Here is a 19413-nt window from a genome sequence, read left to right as displayed (position 1 = left end):
GGATCTGACTTCCTGAGACTTCCTGCTGCTGCTGCAGTGTGATAGAGAGATAGAGAGAGAGAGATAGAGAGAGATAGAGAGATAGTGACAGAGAGAGCTATATTTTGTGTCTGCTACCCCCCCTTTTTGGGGGTGCAGGGGTTTTTTATATATAAATAACTGTCACTGCTGCTGCAGTGTCATAGTGATAGATAGTGATAGATAGTGAGAGATAGTGATAGATAGTGAGAGATAGAGAGATTTGTGTCTGCTACCCCCCCTTTTTGGGGGTGCAGGTTTTTTTTTTTATATATATAACTGTCAGTGCTGCTGCTGCAGTGTCATAGTGATAGATAGTGATAGATAGTGAGAGATAAAGAGATAGAGAGAGATAGTGACAGAGAGTGATAGAGAGTGTATATTTTGTGTCTGCTACCCCCCCTTTTTGGGGGTGCAGGTTTTTTTTTATACATATAACTGTCAGTGCTGCTGCTGCAGTGTGATAGATAGTGATAGATAGTGATAGATAGTGATAGATAGTGAGAGATAGAGAGAGATAGTGACAGAGAGTGATAGAGAGTGTATATTTTGTGTCTGCTACCCCCGCCTTTTGTGCTGATCACCATATCTGAGGTGATCAGCAACTTTTTGGGGGCGCAGAGGTTTTTTTTTTTATATATACCTGTCAGTTGCTGCCAGTTGCACCAAAGGTTGTGCACCTGCTGCCCCTCACTGGTAATCAGTGTCGCATCACTGATCACCTTTTTTTTTTTTTTGTGGGTGCTGTGTGGTCTTTTTTTAATTTTTTTTTTACACACACTGTGATTTTGTGGGTGTCCTGTGGCCACTGTGCGCTGATCAGTGACGTACATCACTGATCAGCTTTTTCGGCACAGGGTTGATCTATTTTTTTTTTTTTTTGATCAAATTCCTGTTGCCTTTGAGCGCTGTTCAGTGACAGACGTTACTGACCAACATCTGTGCTCAATTTTTGGCGCAGGACCTTTTTTTTTTGTTTTTTTAACCCCTTCAATTTTTTTTTTTTAACCCCTTCAATTTTTTTTTTTAACCCCTTCAATTTTTTTTTTTTTTAACCCCTTCAATTTTTTTTTTTTGGTATAAAGTATTTTTTTTTTCTGCACTACATACACATTACACACTACATTCCCCCCAGGTTGAAATAAAGTTTGTACCCCCCCCCTACACTATACACGTGCTGAAACATTTCACTACCAGTAACACAAAAATAAAAATGGCATCCCAAATGTCATCCCAAATGTCATCCCAAATGTCATCCCAGTCATCCAGAAGAATGTATTCAGTGGAGGAGGCATATGCCCTGCTTGCTTCTGACTCTGACACAGCCAGTGATGCAAGCGGGGAATTTGAAGGATTCGCCTTAAGCTCCTCTTCCTCCTCTGGTGATGAGGGACCCCCTCAAAGACGCCCCCGTAGAGCAGCTGAGACCCCCCCCCCAATAATTGATCTCGTATGGACCCCACCACCAGACAATTTTGAGCCCCAGGTTCCTGAGTTTTTGGCCATGCCAGGAATCCAATTTGATTCCACAGGTCTCAGAGAAATTGACTTTTTCAAATTATTTTTCTCTGATGATTTTATAAATTTAATGGTGGACCAAACTAATTTATATGCCCAGCAGTTTATTGCTCAAAACCCCACGTCATCATTTGCTAGGTGGACCCCTGTAGATGCAGTAGAGATGATGACGTTTTGGGGTCTGGTGTTTCATATGGGCATAGTAAAAAAGCCAGAAATTAGGCAATATTGGAGTACAGATGTTCTGTACAGCACCCCATTTTACCGTATGGCCATGCCCCGGGCTCGATTTGAGACGATCCTTAAATTTTTGCATTACAACGATAATGCACAGTGCCCACCCAGAGATGATCCCACCTTTGACCGGCTATTCAAAGTCAGGCCGGTCATTGATCATTTCAGTGCCAAATTTGAAGACATGTACATCCCAGATAAATTCATTTGCATAGACGAGTCCCTTATACATTTTAAAGGAAGGGTTAAATTCCGCCAGTACCTTCCCAGTAAGAGGGCAAGGTATGGCATAAAAATGTATAAGCTGTGTGAAAGCACCTCAGGGTACACCCACAGGTTTAGGGTATATGAAGGGAAGGATTCAAGAATTGAACCGCCAGAATGCCCCCCCTCCCTCGTAGGTGTTAGTGGAAAAATTGTCTGGGATTTAGTGCACCCCTTCCTGGATAAAGGTTATCACCTCTATGTGGATAACTTTTACACCAGCATCCCCCTGTTTAAGGCCCTTGGTTCAAGAGGTACAGCAGCTTGCGGTACTGTGCGCAAGAACCAAAGAGGCCTCCCAAAAACGCACATTGCCCAAGTAATGAGAAGGGGTGAAAGCAGGGGAATATGCACCGAAAATATGTTGTTGGTCAAATATAAGGACAAGAGGGATGTCCTTATACTGACAACAATTCACGGAGACAGTACCACCTCCGTCCCTGTACGAGGTACCAGTACCCACACCTCCAAACCTAATTGTATCCTGGATTACAATAGGTACATGGGCGGAGTGGATCTTTCAGATCAGGTACTGAAGCCGTACAGTGCCCTGCGGAAAACAAAAATCTGGTACAAGAAGGTGGCCGTGTATATCATCCAGATGGCACTGTATAACGCTTACGTGCTATTCCGTTCTACCGGCCAGAGGGGGACATTTATGCACTTTCAAGAGGAAGTCATAAAGGGCCTAATATTTGGGAACCAGCAGGCAGAGGGCCCCAGTACTTCTACTACTGGCCCCCGTATTGTACCAGGGCAGCATTTTCCTGATGAAATCCCCTCCACTGGAAAAAAGGGCAGGACACAAAAAAGGTGCAAAGTTTGCTATAAAAAGGGAATAAGAAAGCAAACTATTTTCCAGTGTGACACTTGCCCCGACAAACCCGGCCTATGTATAAAGGAGTGTTTTAAAATATACCACACATCTATGGATTATTAGGTTCATAATTTCACCGTGCTTCGGGGGTCTTGCTAATGCCACATAGCACCCACCATTCATTCCACCAGAATCTGAGCCGCAAAATCCAAAAATCACTCCTTCCCTTCTGAGTCCTGCCATGCACCCAACTGGTATTTTTTTGTCACATGTGAGGCATTGCCGTACTCGGGAGAAATTGGGGCACAGATTTTGGGGTGCTTTTTCTCCTTCATTCCTTGTGAAAATGAAAAATTTTGAGCCAGAACTGCATTTTTGTGTAAAAAAATGTAATTTTTCATTTTCACTGCCCACTTGTATCAAAATTGGTGAAACCCCTGGGGGTTTGAAATGTACACTATACCCCTAGATGAATTCCCTGAGGGGTGTAGTTTGCAAAATGGGGTCACTTGTGGGGGGGTTCCACTGTATTGGTGCTTGGGGGGTCTTGCTAATGCGACATAGCACCCACCATCATTCCACCAGAATTTGTGCTGCAAAATCCAAATATCACTCCTTCCCTTCTGAGTCCTGCCACTTTTTGGTCACACATGAGGCATTGCCGTACTCGGGAGAAATTGGGGCACAGATTTTGGGGTGCTTTGTCTCCTTCATTCCTTGTGAAAATGAAAAATTTTGAGCCAGAACTGCATTTTTGTGTAAAAAAATGTAATTTTTCATTTTCACTGCCCAGTTGTATCAAAATTGGTGAAACCCCTGGGGGTTTGAAATGTACACTATACCCCTAGATGAATTCCCTGAGGGGTGTAGTTTGCAAAATGGGGTCACTTGTGGGGGGGTTCCACTGTATTGGTGCTTTGGGGGTCTTGCTAATGCGACATAGCACCCACCATCATTCCACCAGAATTTGTGCTGCAAAATCCAAATATCACTCCTTCCCTTCTGAGTCCTGCCACTTTTTGGTCACACATGAGGCATTGCCGTACTCGGGAGAAATTGGGGCACAGATTTTGGGGTGCTTTGTCTCCTTCATTCCTTGTGAAAATGAAAAATTTTGAGCCAGAACTGCATTTTTGTGTAAAAAAATGTAATTTTTCATTTTCACTGCCCACTTGTATCAAAATTGGTGAAACCCCTGGGGGTTTGAAATGTACACTATACCCCTAGATGAATTCCCTGAGGGGTGTAGTTTGCAAAATGGGGTCACTTGTGGGGGGGTTCCACTGTCTTGGTGCTTGGGGGGTCTTGCTAATGCGACATAGCACCCACCAAAATTCCACCAGAATCTGAGCTGCAAAATCCAAAAATCACTCCTTCCCTTCTGAGTCCTGCCATGCACCCAACTGGTATTTTTTGGTCACATGTGAGGCATTGCCGTACTCGGGAGAAATTGGGGCACAGATTTTGGGGTGCTTTTTCTCCTTCATACCTTCTGAAAATGAAAAATTTTGAGCCAGAACTGCATTTTTGTGTAAAAAAATGTAATTTTTCATGTTCACTGCCCACTTGTATCAAAATTGGTGAAACCCCTGGGGGTTTGAAATGTACACTATACCCCTAGATGAATTCCCTGAGGGGTGTAGTTTGCAAAATGGGGTCACTTGTGGGGGGGTTCCACTGTCTTGGTGCTTGGGGGGTCTTGCTAATGCGACATAGCACCCACCAAAATTCCACCAGAATCTGAGCTGCAAAATCCAAAAATCACTCCTTCCCTTCTGAGTCCTGCCATGCACCCAACTGGTATTTTTTGGTCACATGTGAGGCATTGCCGTACTCGGGAGAAATTGGGGCACAGATTTTGGGGTGCTTTTTCTCCTTCATACCTTCTGAAAATGAAAAATTTTGAGCCAGAACTGCATTTTTGTGTAAAAAATGTAATTTTTCATGTTCACTGCCCACTTGTATCAAAATTGGTGAAACCCCTGGGGGTTTGAAATGTACACTATACCCCTAGATGAATTCCCTGAGGGGTGTAGTTTGCAAAATGGGGTCACTTGTGGGGGGGTTCCACTGTATTGGTGCTTGGGGGGTCTTGCTAATGCGACATAGCACCCACCAAAATTCCACCAGAATCTGAGCTGCAAAATCCAAAAATCACTCCTTCCCTTCTGAGTCCTGCCATGCACCCAAATGGTATTTTTTGGTCACATGTGAGGCATTGCCGTACTCGGGAGAAATTGGGGCACAGATTTTGGGGTGCTTTTTCTCCTTCATACCTTCTGAAAATGAAAAATTTTGAGCCAGAACTGCATTTTTGTGTAAAAAAATGTAATTTTTCATTTTCACTGCCCACTTGTATCAAAATTGGTGAAACCCCTGGGGGTTTGAAATGTACACTATACCCCTAGATGAATTCCCTGAGGGGTGTACTTTGCAAAATGGGGTGACTTGTGGGGGGGTTCCACTGTATTGGTGCAACATAGCACCCACCATTCATTCCACCAAAATCTGTGCTGCAAAATCCAAAAATCACTCCTTCCCTTCTGAGTCCTGCCATGCACCCAACTGGTATTTTTTGGTCACATGTGAGGCATTGCCGTACTCGGGAGAAATTGGGGCACAGATTTTGGGGTGCTTTTTCTCCTTCATACCTTCTGAAAATGAAAAATTTTGAGCCAGAACTGCATTTTTGTGTAAAAAAATGTAATTTTTCATTTTCACTGCCCACTTGTATCAAAATTGGTGAAACCCCTGGGGGTTTGAAATGTACACTATACCCCTAGATGAATTCCCTGAGGGGTGTAGTTTGCAAAATGGGGTCACTTGTGGGGGGGTTCCACTGTATTGGTGCTTGGGGGGTCTTGCTAATGCGACATAGCACCCACCATCATTCCACCAGAATTTGTGCTGCAAAATCCAAATATCACTCCTTCCCTTCTGAGTCCTGCCACTTTTTGGTCACACATGAGGCATTGCCGTACTCGGGAGAAATTGGGGCACAGATTTTGGGGTGCTTTGTCTCCTTCATTCCTTGTGAAAATGAAAAATTTTGAGCCAGAACTGCATTTTTGTGTAAAAAAATGTAATTTTTCATTTTCACTGCCCAGTTGTATCAAAATTGGTGAAACCCCTGGGGGTTTGAAATGTACACTATACCCCTAGATGAATTCCCTGAGGGGTGTAGTTTGCAAAATGGGGTCACTTGTGGGGGGGTTCCACTGTATTGGTGCTTGGGGGGTCTTGCTAATGCGACATAGCACCCACCATCATTCCACCAGAATTTGTGCTGCAAAATCCAAATATCACTCCTTCCCTTCTGAGTCCTGCCACTTTTTGGTCACACATGAGGCATTGCCGTACTCGGGAGAAATTGGGGCACAGATTTTGGGGTGCTTTGTCTCCTTCATTCCTTGTGAAAATGAAAAATTTTGAGCCAGAACTGCATTTTTGTGTAAAAAAATGTAATTTTTCATTTTCACTGCCCAGTTGTATCAAAATTGGTGAAACCCCTGGGGGTTTGAAATGTACACTATACCCCTAGATGAATTCCCTGAGGGGTGTAGTTTGCAAAATGGGGTCACTTGTGGGGGGGTTCCACTGTATTGGTGCTTTGGGGGTCTTGCTAATGCGACATAGCACCCACCATCATTCCACCAGAATTTGTGCTGCAAAATCCAAATATCACTCCTTCCCTTCTGAGTCCTGCCACTTTTTGGTCACACATGAGGCATTGCCGTACTCGGGAGAAATTGGGGCACAGATTTTGGGGTGCTTTGTCTCCTTCATTCCTTGTGAAAATGAAAAATTTTGAGCCAGAACTGCATTTTTGTGTAAAAAAATGTAATTTTTCATTTTCACTGCCCACTTGTATCAAAATTGGTGAAACCCCTGGGGGTTTGAAATGTACACTATACCCCTAGATGAATTCCCTGAGGGGTGTAGTTTGCAAAATGGGGTCACTTGTGGGGGGGTTCCACTGTCTTGGTGCTTGGGGGGTCTTGCTAATGCGACATAGCACCCACCAAAATTCCACCAGAATCTGAGCTGCAAAATCCAAAAATCACTCCTTCCCTTCTGAGTCCTGCCATGCACCCAACTGGTATTTTTTGGTCACATGTGAGGCATTGCCGTACTCGGGAGAAATTGGGGCACAGATTTTGGGGTGCTTTTTCTCCTTCATACCTTCTGAAAATGAAAAATTTTGAGCCAGAACTGCATTTTTGTGTAAAAAAATGTAATTTTTCATGTTCACTGCCCACTTGTATCAAAATTGGTGAAACCCCTGGGGGTTTGAAATGTACACTATACCCCTAGATGAATTCCCTGAGGGGTGTAGTTTGCAAAATGGGGTCACTTGTGGGGGGGTTCCACTGTCTTGGTGCTTGGGGGGTCTTGCTAATGCGACATAGCACCCACCAAAATTCCACCAGAATCTGAGCTGCAAAATCCAAAAATCACTCCTTCCCTTCTGAGTCCTGCCATGCACCCAACTGGTATTTTTTGGTCACATGTGAGGCATTGCCGTACTCGGGAGAAATTGGGGCACAGATTTTGGGGTGCTTTTTCTCCTTCATACCTTCTGAAAATGAAAAATTTTGAGCCAGAACTGCATTTTTGTGTAAAAAATGTAATTTTTCATGTTCACTGCCCACTTGTATCAAAATTGGTGAAACCCCTGGGGGTTTGAAATGTACACTATACCCCTAGATGAATTCCCTGAGGGGTGTAGTTTGCAAAATGGGGTCACTTGTGGGGGGGTTCCACTGTATTGGTGCTTGGGGGGTCTTGCTAATGCGACATAGCACCCACCAAAATTCCACCAGAATCTGAGCTGCAAAATCCAAAAATCACTCCTTCCCTTCTGAGTCCTGCCATGCACCCAAATGGTATTTTTTGGTCACATGTGAGGCATTGCCGTACTCGGGAGAAATTGGGGCACAGATTTTGGGGTGCTTTTTCTCCTTCATACCTTCTGAAAATGAAAAATTTTGAGCCAGAACTGCATTTTTGTGTAAAAAAATGTAATTTTTCATTTTCACTGCCCACTTGTATCAAAATTGGTGAAACCCCTGGGGGTTTGAAATGTACACTATACCCCTAGATGAATTCCCTGAGGGGTGTACTTTGCAAAATGGGGTGACTTGTGGGGGGGTTCCACTGTATTGGTGCAACATAGCACCCACCATTCATTCCACCAAAATCTGTGCTGCAAAATCCAAAAATCACTCCTTCCCTTCTGAGTCCTGCCATGCACCCAACTGGTATTTTTTGGTCACATGTGAGGCATTGCCGTACTCGGGAGAAATTGGGGCACAGATTTTGGGGTGCTTTTTCTCCTTCATACCTTCTGAAAATGAAAAATTTTGAGCCAGAACTGCATTTTTGTGTAAAAAAATGTAATTTTTCATTTTCACTGCCCACTTGTATCAAAATTGGTGAAACCCCTGGGGGTTTGAAATGTACACTATACCCCTAGATGAATTCCCTGAGGGGTGTAGTTTGCAAAATGGGGTCACTTGTGGGGGGGTTCCACTGTATTGGTGCTTGGGGGGTCTTGCTAATGCGACATAGCACCCACCAAAATTCCACCAGAATCTGAGCTGCAAAATCCAAAAATCACTCCTTCCCTTCTGAGTCCTGCCATGCACCCAAATGGTATTTTTTGGTCACATGTGAGGCATTGCCGTACTCGGGAGAAATTGGGGCACAGATTTTGGGGTGCTTTTTCTCCTTCATACCTTCTGAAAATGAAAAATTTTGAGCCAGAACTGCATTTTTGTGTAAAAAAAATAATTTTTCATTTTCACTGCCCAGTTGTACCACAATTGGTGAAACCCCTGGGGGTTTGAAATGTACACTATACCCCTAGATGAATTCCCTGAGGGGTGTAGTTTGCAAAATGGGGTCACTTGTGGGGGGGTTCCTAAATTTTAGCATCTTATGGTGCCTAGAAACCTACATGGTGCCTAAAAAATAATCTCATAAAAAGGAGGCTCCAAAATCAAGTAGGTGCTCCTTCTATTATGAAGCCTGTGGTTTGGTCAACGTGCACACTAGGGCCACATATAGGATATTTATGAAAACAAAAGAATTGGGGGAATCAATTTTTAGTCACATTTCTCTAGTAAAATGTACTGTGTTCCTTAGAAAAATGTATTAAAATTGCAAATCTGCAAAAAAAATGAAATTTTGAAATTTCACCTACACTTTGTTTTAATTCCTGTGAAACACCTAAAGGGTTAACAAACTTCCCAAATGCTGTTTTGAATACTGTGAGGGGTGCAGTTTTTGAAATGGTATCATTTATGGGGGTGTCTCACATACAAGTCCCTCAAAGTCACATCAGAACTGAACTGGTCCCTAAAAAAATCAGTGTTTGAAATTTTCTTGAAAATTTGAGAATTTGCTATTCATATTGTAAGCCTCCTAGTGTCCAAAAAAATTAAAAGGAAGTTGAAATAATGATGGAAACATAAAGTAGACATATGGTCTATGTTAGTTATTAACTATTTTGAGTGGTATTATTATTTGTCTCACAAGCAGAAAATTTAACATTTTGCAAATTGCTAAATTTTCCATTTTTTTACGACATTTTGGTATTTTTCACAAAAAAACACAGACTGTATCGACCCAAATTTACCACTAATTTGAAGTACAATGTGTCACGAAAAAACAATCTCAAAATCACTGGGATAAGTAAAAGCAAAAAAAAGTTATCCCCACTTAAGTGAGACATGTCAGATTTGAAAAAAAGGGCTCTGTCAGGAACGCAAAAACTGGCTCTGTCAGGAAGGGGTTAAAATGGACTCAGTCCATTTTAACATTGAATCCTATGGAAAAATCGGGTCCATCGCATCGCATCGCATCGCATGCGATATGGTCGGGTGCGATGCGATGCGATGGACCCGATTTCAAAATCGGCAGCCCAGTTACTACATAAGTACCAAAAGGTTAAATAAATTAAGTTTATTACACTAAGCTGGAAGTTATATGGACCCAGACCTTGTATTGATGTTTCTACTTCTTTCAGCTTTCCTGAGCATCTGAGTATTTAACCTCTGCACTTGAGTGTTTTAAAAAAAATTAGAATCGGTACCTTATGGGCCTAATTCAGGTGTGTGTGTTCTTGCTGCTGCCATTGCTATATTTTGCTATATGCAATAGGAATGACATTATATGTTAATATCGGCAGAAGCTAACCTGAGTACAGGGACATCCACTGCTATTGCATCATTTCTGTCCAATAGCATGTACGTGCTGATACATTGGTACCATCGTCCAAAATCAGGTCATGTCACAGAGTCTAATTGCCCCTGAAGACACGCAGGCTGAGCTGCTTTTCCTGGGATGCAGAGTTCTCTGGTAGCAAGTAAGATCACAATTGCTAATTTATACACAACAAGAAAACGCTGTCTGATCGGCCAATACATGCCTGCATTTGATGGACCACTTCCTGTTACCACCCCCAAATGCTGATTTCCTATCAGTCACTTTGCAAGTGATACCAGGATGTCATCGTATTCCTTATTCATTCACTGCGCACAGATGCATGTACAGTAAAAAAACATTGACCAATTTGCGACTCAATGTAGCAATTAGGTGCACTTTCACCTATAAGGAAGCAGTGTGGGTATGCATTTCTCCCAGTACATTAAAGATGTTTGTAATATTGAAATAGGAGAACTGATTACCATCAGACCTCTAAACAAGACGTTGGGGTCAGTCCTATCAGGTGTGATGATATTGGAGGTGCAAATCATTGCGGACCCACTTTATAGCAGCTAGAATTTGCACAAGTTCTTGTTGTTGCCCCTTACAGCTCTGGCCAAATTTGTGTGAAGGGTGTGAGATCGGATGCAGGTTCCGGTGTTAGAACCCTGCTGTTACAGCAAATAGCACCCTTCCCACCTAATAGGATTGCTCTCTTAGATGTAGATAATCTTACCCGGAGTTTTGTTTTGACTTTTTCTATAAATGGGAGAAAATAAAACCCCAGGATTAATATATTGGTAACCATTGTAGAGATGAACAAATGAACAATGTTTATGCGATTATTAATGAGTAAATCCTATATTACAGGCTAAGTATGACTGACCCCATATGCCATTACAGGGAATACTTATCAAGTTCCTTTGTAGAGCATTCAGCTCCTCTTTTATTAATCAATCGTTCCACAATAGTTGTTTAATAAATGCAAGTTATATACTGTAGTTGTAACATGAATATAAATGATCAGCAGAAACAGATCCTCGCTTCTTTATATGGCTGGAAGGGACTTTTATCATTAGATGGGCTGCACATTCCCAGCATGCTGTGTGGCAGCTTCATTCAGTCACCTAATGTAGAAGAGTTTATTCATCGTCTCCATTCATGGATTTCTTTTGTCCACCGGTTGATCAAAGTTTATCCTAAAAACGTTGCTTTTCTAAAGGGGCTTCCACAAGTGGTCACTGTGCTGAGCGATGCTAGATGGCACAGAACGCTCAGCACACAGCTCTGCAATGTATCAGTGATGTGTGCTGAAGGATCTGTCAGGACCAGTGTTCTCCAGTTAGTAACTAGATTTATCCAGCATGCTGGATATTAATTGCTGGGAGATAGCGACGTGCGAGGAGGGGCATCGCTATGGCCCCTACACTATAGAGATGGGCAAAGTGACTCACTAAAGAGAGCGGGGATCAAACAAGCGCTCAGTGAAAAGATCTGGTACTTTTGGGAGCCTCGCTGGGTCGCTTTGAAAAAAAATTGCTTATTTACGGTTTGAGTGCACTAAACCCCGAATTACATCTTGTATCGTAGTAATGTATGCCGCAGAAAGCATATCTTCTATTTATCTTGCAGCGAGGAGCAGAATTTGTATTGATGTGGAATCATTTTTATAATAGAGCTTTAGCGTAGTTTTCTATAATCATACTTTACGTGTTTTTCTTCACTTTGTGCTCCGCTTGGCCCACCTATATTTTTGTACTATAGGTTTTTAAAGCAGGAAGAAATGTATTCTGGTAATCGGCCACATTTTGGTGTGCGAGGGAGTGGGCGTTATTGTGTGGGTTGTGCAAACACTGTATGTTCTAATTACAGCTGTGTTACAGTAGTTAGGTAGTCTCGGGGATAGTATACTGTAGCTGGGTTAAATAAATGTGCTTAACGTAAAAATAAAATATTGTACTTGTCACCTGGAGTAAGATCTCAACAAAAAGTTAGAGGCTTGTTCATATTTTCCATAATGTATTGTGAACTTGTCCTATTTCTCGAACAATAACATAGCATCCGTAGGCAGTGACGATATTGGATGTATTAAAGCACACAGGACTTTATTTACGAGGCACAAATAGAGGCCAAATGTGTGAGCTGCGGAAAGTAGTGAGATTTTGGACATTTAGCTACAAGATTTGAAGTGGCTTATTTTTTTAGGGCAAAACCTCTTATGAGAGTGAGGGGACATCCACATTGCCTTTATCGCTGTATTTGTGATACAGTATATTTCTGTGGAAGGCACAAGGGACATTCCAATAGCTCAGCATATGCGACCCTTAGCAATGCAGAAGAAGGTGCATATCCTCACCTGCTGCATATGCAATAGCAAAAAACTGCAATGCAATCACAATTCTAGATTAAAATCGTAACCATCGGTCACGAAGAGGAGATTGCATTTCTTACTTGCAATCGCAGGACCCGTTCTGCACATGCACTTATGCGATACATCCCCTGAATGTGTTTTCTCACATACAGTATGCAGAGCTGTATGATTCTCTGCATAAAGACTGCCTCTGTCCATGCTCTGTGATAGTCATCATTATCATCAAAGCACTCTTGCACCAGCAATATACCACTGTAGGTGTATTAATTCTACAGACATATCTATTTCTTCATAGCCACAGTCCCATTGACATGCCCGCATTGATGTTTGTCTACATGAGTAAGTCCTGATATAGCCTTGTTACTCCCTTTTAGTCACCACTCTAGATTTGACTAAAATGCCTACAAATGCATTGTTTGTACTAATGCACGCTTGGTTGTGTAGCACATGCAGACCATGCAAAGAACAGTGGGGACATGGGTGTACAGTCCACACTCCTTGGTGTTCTAGCTGTTCTTAAAAAATTCTGGTCAGAACCGCTGAAAAAAAGTGTCCATATCAAACTAGTGGATAACTTAAGAGTTCCAAAATCATGGTGCTGATTACAAACACGTGCTCTGGGTGCTAAATCTTACACGTTTGCTACATTTTATTGATTGCATGCATAGTTTTGCCCATTGCCTATTACCAATTTCTCATGTCATATTTTCTGCCGATACTCTTAGTAACATGACTAATTATATAATGATATATTTATGTATCTGTTCCGCTTGCAATGTTCTCAGCAATTTGCCTGTTACTTGCTGAGTGAAACCAATCTATGTGTCTCATTGTGCATTGTGCGTTTTGTACTTTGTTAACCCGAAACCTGTACAGTACTAGTTATGTGTGTGGTAGTTATGTGTGCTGTGTTGCTTCACTGTACGAACCCTGTGTTTTATCTGCTGTTATCAGGCTGAGCCAGCTTCATCAGAGGGGATCATCCACTCAAGATCTCTAGCTAAAGAGCCCAACAGAGATGGCGCAACTTCTTTTCATACACGACAAAAGCCTGAGGTCTGCATCACCTAAGTAATGTCATCAACAACCAAAATAAAATATTATTATTGCAATAACCTTGGTATAATTACACTAATTACCTGCTATTTAGCGATGCTATTTTCTCCATGGCAAACATATTATACATCAATACGGTAAGGACGTGGAAGATGCAATATAAATATATTTGAATTTATCTGCTATATTTTGATGATGCCTGATGCCTACTATGGCCATCCTGTTGGTGACAAGACCATGGCATTGGTACATGAGCTGCCAAGAGCCTTCATAAATTTACTTCTCCATTATGTGATATGGGGGTAGCTATCATGGCTGGTGCTGGATTAGCTCCCTTGCATAAACCCTTAGACGCCATGGTGGTAGGGAGGACACACAGCATTTTGGTAGTGCAATTTAGAGAAAACTAGTCCGTGCATACATACCTCCCAACTGTCACGATTCCGTCGGGACAGTCCCGATTTTCGGGTCCTGTCCCGACGTCCCACCCGCGGCAGGCATTGTCCCGCTGCGGGGGGTGGCAGTTGGGAGACCCCCCAATGTAGTAGAATAGACGCTGTGCGCATGCGCACAGCGTCTATTCTCGTATGAAAATGAGGTCGCGGCTAATTAGCATAAGCCGCGCCCTCATTTGCATACGCCACGCCCCCTATTTCTTCACATGAAAAGTTGGGAGGTATGGTGCATATAAATTATATTTCTGGGCATATTTATGAAGATTTTTCTGTATCTTCTAGTCGGTCTTCCTGTTCCTCATTTGCATGCAGGACATCAAATGCTTGTTTGCTGTGCAAAGTATTTGTGTCTCTGTAATATGTTTACTGTATGTGCTTGTGTCTGTCCTTAGGAGAACAATAGATGTGCTTTGAGTGACTATAACAAAGCGACTTTATGACTAATAAGGATTGTTGTCTTATCTGTAGATGAGAATGTTCCACACAGATGCAGCTAACACAAGTATCAGCAGGTCTCTCTCTGCAGCATAGACGAATACTGTATTACTGCTTTATTCCTTATATTAAATATTTGTTTTTGGTGATTTTATTGATGTTGTTTTATTATTTATAGATGCATTTTGCTGTGGCATATTGTTTGCTACAAATAAGGTATTTTAACTCTATAGTGTCTAGGTCTACATCAAAAGGTTGACAACAAAAGGTTGCGAGGGTTGACAGGGTCAAAGGGTCATCAGTCAAAAGTTCAACATGGTCAAATGGTGGAAAAGGTCAACATTAGGTTTAAAAAAAAACAAAAATTGAGTCGACAAAGAGCAACATACATTCTTTTATATTTTTTGGTCTGTGTCGATGTAGGTTGGCATGGACACCGTATAATTGTACCACGTCCCCTTGCGTGGCTCCCTGCGCTCGCCATGCTTCAGGCACTTTGTATGTACGTGGATGTTAATGCATGGGCAAGTCAGGTTTTTTTACCATAAAATCATGAAAACCTCATGACGACCTTTTTCATGTGACCATGTTGACCTTTTGACTGTTGTTCTTTTGACCATGTCGAAACTTTGAGTGTCGACCAATAGTTGTGGGCCTTTTGATTGTCTACCTAGATACAGTAGATCTAAAGCCTGGATACCACAAACGAATGGTTTCCTCTCATTAATACTTTACAGATCAATTTTTTTTTCCCATCAATACAATACCCCTACAGGCATGTGCCACATTATTTACCTATGAAAACTGACGTGTGTACCTTAAAGTAAAGACTTTCCCTAACTTTTCACCTGTTCAGGGGGGTGTGCACAGAAACAATTACGGGGAAATTTACTAAAGGAAATTTGTAAAAAATAGGTGTATTTGTATCCAGAAATACACTTATTTTTGACATTTACTATCCCGAAAATATGGCAATTCGTAGTCGTATTGATAGCACATCAATACAAATACGAATTGACGTATTTTCGGGATAGTAAATGTAAAAAATAAGTGTATTTCTGAATAAAAATACACCTATTTTTTACAAATTTCCTTTAGTAAATTTCCCCCGTAATATCTAGAAATCAATGTGAATTTGCAGTTGGATTGCAAATATAATTCACAGTGTGAGCTCACAGTGGGGTTTATTCTAGTTCATTCTTTCTGACAAAATCCTTCTTAGATGGACAAAACCATGTGCACTGCAGGGGGGCAGATGTAACATGTGCAGATAGAATTAGATTTGGGTGAGTTATTTTGTTTCTGTGCAGGGAAAATACTGACTGCTTTATTTTACACTGCAATATAGATCTCACTTTGAAGAAAAACCCCACCGAAATCTAATTCTCTCTGCACAAGTTACATCTGCCCCACCCGCAGTGCACATGGTTTTGTCCATCTAAGAAGGATTTTGTCAGAAAGAATGATCTAGAATAACCCCCAGTGTGACTGGCTGCAAGGACAAAATGTATAATTTATTGGACTGTGCCCTTAGAAATAGCAGCAGTATCTGTGTTTGTTAGTCCACTTAGGTAGACAAATCTAACCAGTACATGCTCAGTCCAAACAAGCAGTTTACATGAGCTTCTTCTAGGATGTGTAGTCATCTGATGACAGTATGAACAGGGTGATTGCTGCCTTTGCCTTCCAACATAGTGCCAGATTCTCTAAGCTTCAAAAGTGATAAAATGGAGAGTTTTTCAGCTCCTACCTGCCATGTCACAGACTGTGTTTGAAAAATGTCAGACAGGACCGGATTGGCTGGCTGTTTATCACTCTCCATTTTATCACTTTTGAAGCTAAAAGAAACTGGGCTATAGAGTGCTTGCCTTTATTTTCCCCAGGACATCTAGAGGTCTTCCAAATTTTAGGGGAGTCCCACATACTACCAGATGAGCAGGTCATACTCATAGATCCTGTTCACTTTTTATCTTGAGCCACCTCTTTGTTAGCTTTGTGAGCTGCTGGCCATGCCTCTTGTACCTCTGCCTCTGCGGCGGATCACTGCTAAGCAGAGCAGCGATGGACAGGTGGATGCCAATTGCCCCACCACCACAGGACACTGCTGATCGCGGGAGGGACGTAAGACAGTCACAAAAAATCATGACTGTCCCGCTAAAATCAAGAAATTTGGGATGTTTGGTTTCTCCGTGTGACCCTGGTCTCCTACACTTGAAGCTTTGTGTCTGTGAATGCAGCCACATGCAGACACGTTCACTACCCCCATATACATGCCCACTGAATAGCCCATTCAGTGCATTAGTAGGTACGTCCCACTCACTGCCAATCACTTTTCCGCCACCTTTTGGAGGCCATTCTGGTTGCTAATTTCGCAGCTTTGTGAGACAACGTCGCCCGCACGATCGTCCGTCCCCCCTCGAACGGCGAATGTCCCCGCATTTTTTTTAAATAACTTTTTTATTGAGACATATACAATATATCACAGATGCATTCCTTTGTATTCCATGAAACAAGGCTCAAATAAATATAAGTCATATTGAATTACATTTGGCGGATAATTCTTTGTCCAACCATCACACAAAACATACGTATGTCACAGAAGGGGCGACGGTAAATGTTATAATCCTACTTCAGTCAAAAGAAATAGGGGGATCCTGAGGCATAAACATCCATTTGCAGCCTTGCGTGCGGGACAGATATCATTCTATGATCGCTGACCATCGTATGATTTCTAAAGCAAAGCGCTCGCAGATCTATGTTATTCTCTGGTGACTCCGATTTGCGGCGCCCTGGTACGTGAACAGGGCGAGCAGCTGACATCCAGTGACGTCAGCTGCTCATCCCCGGCACCCGCGTCACGGCCAAATTACCATAGGAACAGCCAGGGTTTTCATGGGTATGCCCATGAAACACTAGGCGTTCCCATGGGCGCTACCCGTCCCCGCCGCCCCCGCCCGTACTGCTCTGTGTGAATGGGCCCAACGCCTATGCAAGTCCGTTTGCACAGATGGCTGAACATGAGCATAAGCAAATATGCGCATGCACAGGCCTTCACCATCACTTGCAACGGGGAGTATGAACCAGAATGACCTCCTTTGTGTCTACACTCAATACATGCACCGTAAGAGTTTAAAGACATTTTTCTCAGAATCAGACTCACTTTATTGGCCATGTATACTCTTGTATACTAGGAATCGTTTTTGGATACAGTGCAGCTTCAAGCATGGTACAAGAGGGATGACCTGGCATACATACATACATACATACATTGCATCAGTTGCGCATATAAATGACAATTCACATGTAATGATTTGCAAGGTTAGACAGAGCAGTTACTGTAGGTGGTTAGATTAGCAGTATCGGTACTTATGTATTTGCCAGGCGCCCACTAAGCAAATAGCTTATTGGGCGATTCTGCATAAGAAAATCGCATCACATGCGATTTTTGCATGCGATGCGATGTGATTTTCCTATGTAATTTATTCACTGCTCTCTTGCCTTGGGTGGTATAATGAGATCGCATTGCATGCGATCGCACCGCACATAAAATCACATGCGATTTTATAGGGTGCAATGCCATTTAATTTAGTATACACTTGTATGACATACAATGGGATTTAGGCACCCCCACCCCACTATCCATGCCACCCCGAAGCGTGGCGAGCGGCGGCGGAACGCGTCCTCCTGACCTTTTCATACCCCCACTATCCACGTCGGTGTGGAGTTGAATTTATATAGTGTCGCGAACGCAGCGAGCTACCGAGCCCGAAGCGTGGTGAGCCCCGCGAGGGGATGCAGATTACCTTACATGTATTTTGCGTCCGCTCGTCATGCATTGGGCTCGGTGGCTCGCTGCACTCGCCACACTATTTAAAATCAACTCCACGCTGACGTGGATAGTGGGGGTATGAAAAGGTCGGGAGGACGCGTTCCGCCGCCCCTCGTGGGGCTCGCTGCACCGGGATCTCATCGCACCGCCCAAGGACAGAGAGCAGTGAATAAATTACATAGGAAAATTGCATCGGACCGCATCACATTCGATTGCATCGCATGCAAAAATCGAATGCGATGCGATTTCCCTACGTTGCTGTACGTATGCTAAATGGGCGCCCTGCTAATACATAAGTACCGCAGTATCTTAGAGTACATTGTTCAATAGTTGAATAGCTATCGGGAAGAAGCTTTTTGTGGTTCTTGCTGACTTGGCAGGGATGGACTTGAAACTATTCTGCTTGCCAATTTGCAAATACTTGCTCAGCTAAGTGAACATTGTCATTGCATGCAACTCACAATCAGGCCCTGCGAGAGAATTATTGATAATTAGATTTATGCACTACAGATTATACTGTCATTTTTTTCCAGACCACTTAAAAATCCCCAGACTGCTATCAAATCTAATGTTACACAGTATTTTCTTTTTATTGTTCTCAATACAAGGAGCTGTGAGCAAAGCAACAAAAAGGTGAATAAGATGTGCAGAGAGAGAGAAAGGGAGAGAGGGAGAGAGAGAGAGAGAGAGAGCAAGGGAGAGAGAGAGAGCAAGGGAGAGATAAGGAAGGGAGAGAGACAGCCATGGGTGTTTTCTAGTTGGACTTCATATTGCAGTGCAGACTATCACTGTCACTTATGTGTGGGCAATATGCAGAAGTAGACAGTATTTTCCCCTCATGCAGGAAATGTAGGGCCCAATTCAGACCTGGTCGCTAGTCAGCGTACAGGAGTTTTTGTTTTCTTTCCTTTGCTCCCACCTTAGAACGCATCCAAAGTGTTTCCTTTAATTTGCTTGTTTTCCTTTATATGGGAGAGTTGGAAGGATATGACATCTGGACGCATATAGTACCAGTAGTAATAACAATGTTCTCTTTTGGCTTTATCAGGGGGGACCTTACCATGACATGCATCCAGATGATGGAATCTCCTCCAAAGAAAACCGCCATATGTACAGTGACACAGTCCCTAGAAGGGTTGGCAGCTTCTACAGAGGTACTACTACTATTCATTATTCTACTAATACTTCTGAATGGTGTTGGGAAATG

At 42.6% G+C, this 19413-nt stretch overlaps 1 protein-coding gene across 9 annotated transcripts in view; it reads left to right on the top strand.

Annotated features, from left to right (window-relative positions):
• Positions 1-19413, top strand: part of CDKL5 (cyclin dependent kinase like 5) — a 325745-nt gene that overhangs the window by 284175 nt on the left and 22157 nt on the right. For 7 of the 9 annotated variants that reach the window (XM_083172502.1, XM_083172506.1, XM_083172508.1 and 4 more), the window contains 2 exons: positions 13386-13487; positions 19255-19360. In XM_083172502.1, the coding sequence (XP_083028628.1) occupies positions 13386-13487; positions 19255-19360 (208 nt within the window). The remainder of the gene's footprint in view (positions 1-13385; positions 13488-19254; positions 19361-19413) is intronic. The other 2 variants (XM_083172507.1, XM_083172510.1) reach the window with 1 other exon arrangement.

This window comes from Crinia signifera, chromosome 2, assembly GCF_055691185.1.
Source record: "Crinia signifera chromosome 2, ASM5569118v1, whole genome shotgun sequence".
Classification (NCBI taxonomy): Eukaryota; Metazoa; Chordata; class Amphibia; order Anura; family Myobatrachidae; genus Crinia; species Crinia signifera.
The sequence above is the reverse complement of the archived record's forward strand: the minus strand, read 5'-3'. Positions and strand labels throughout refer to the sequence as shown.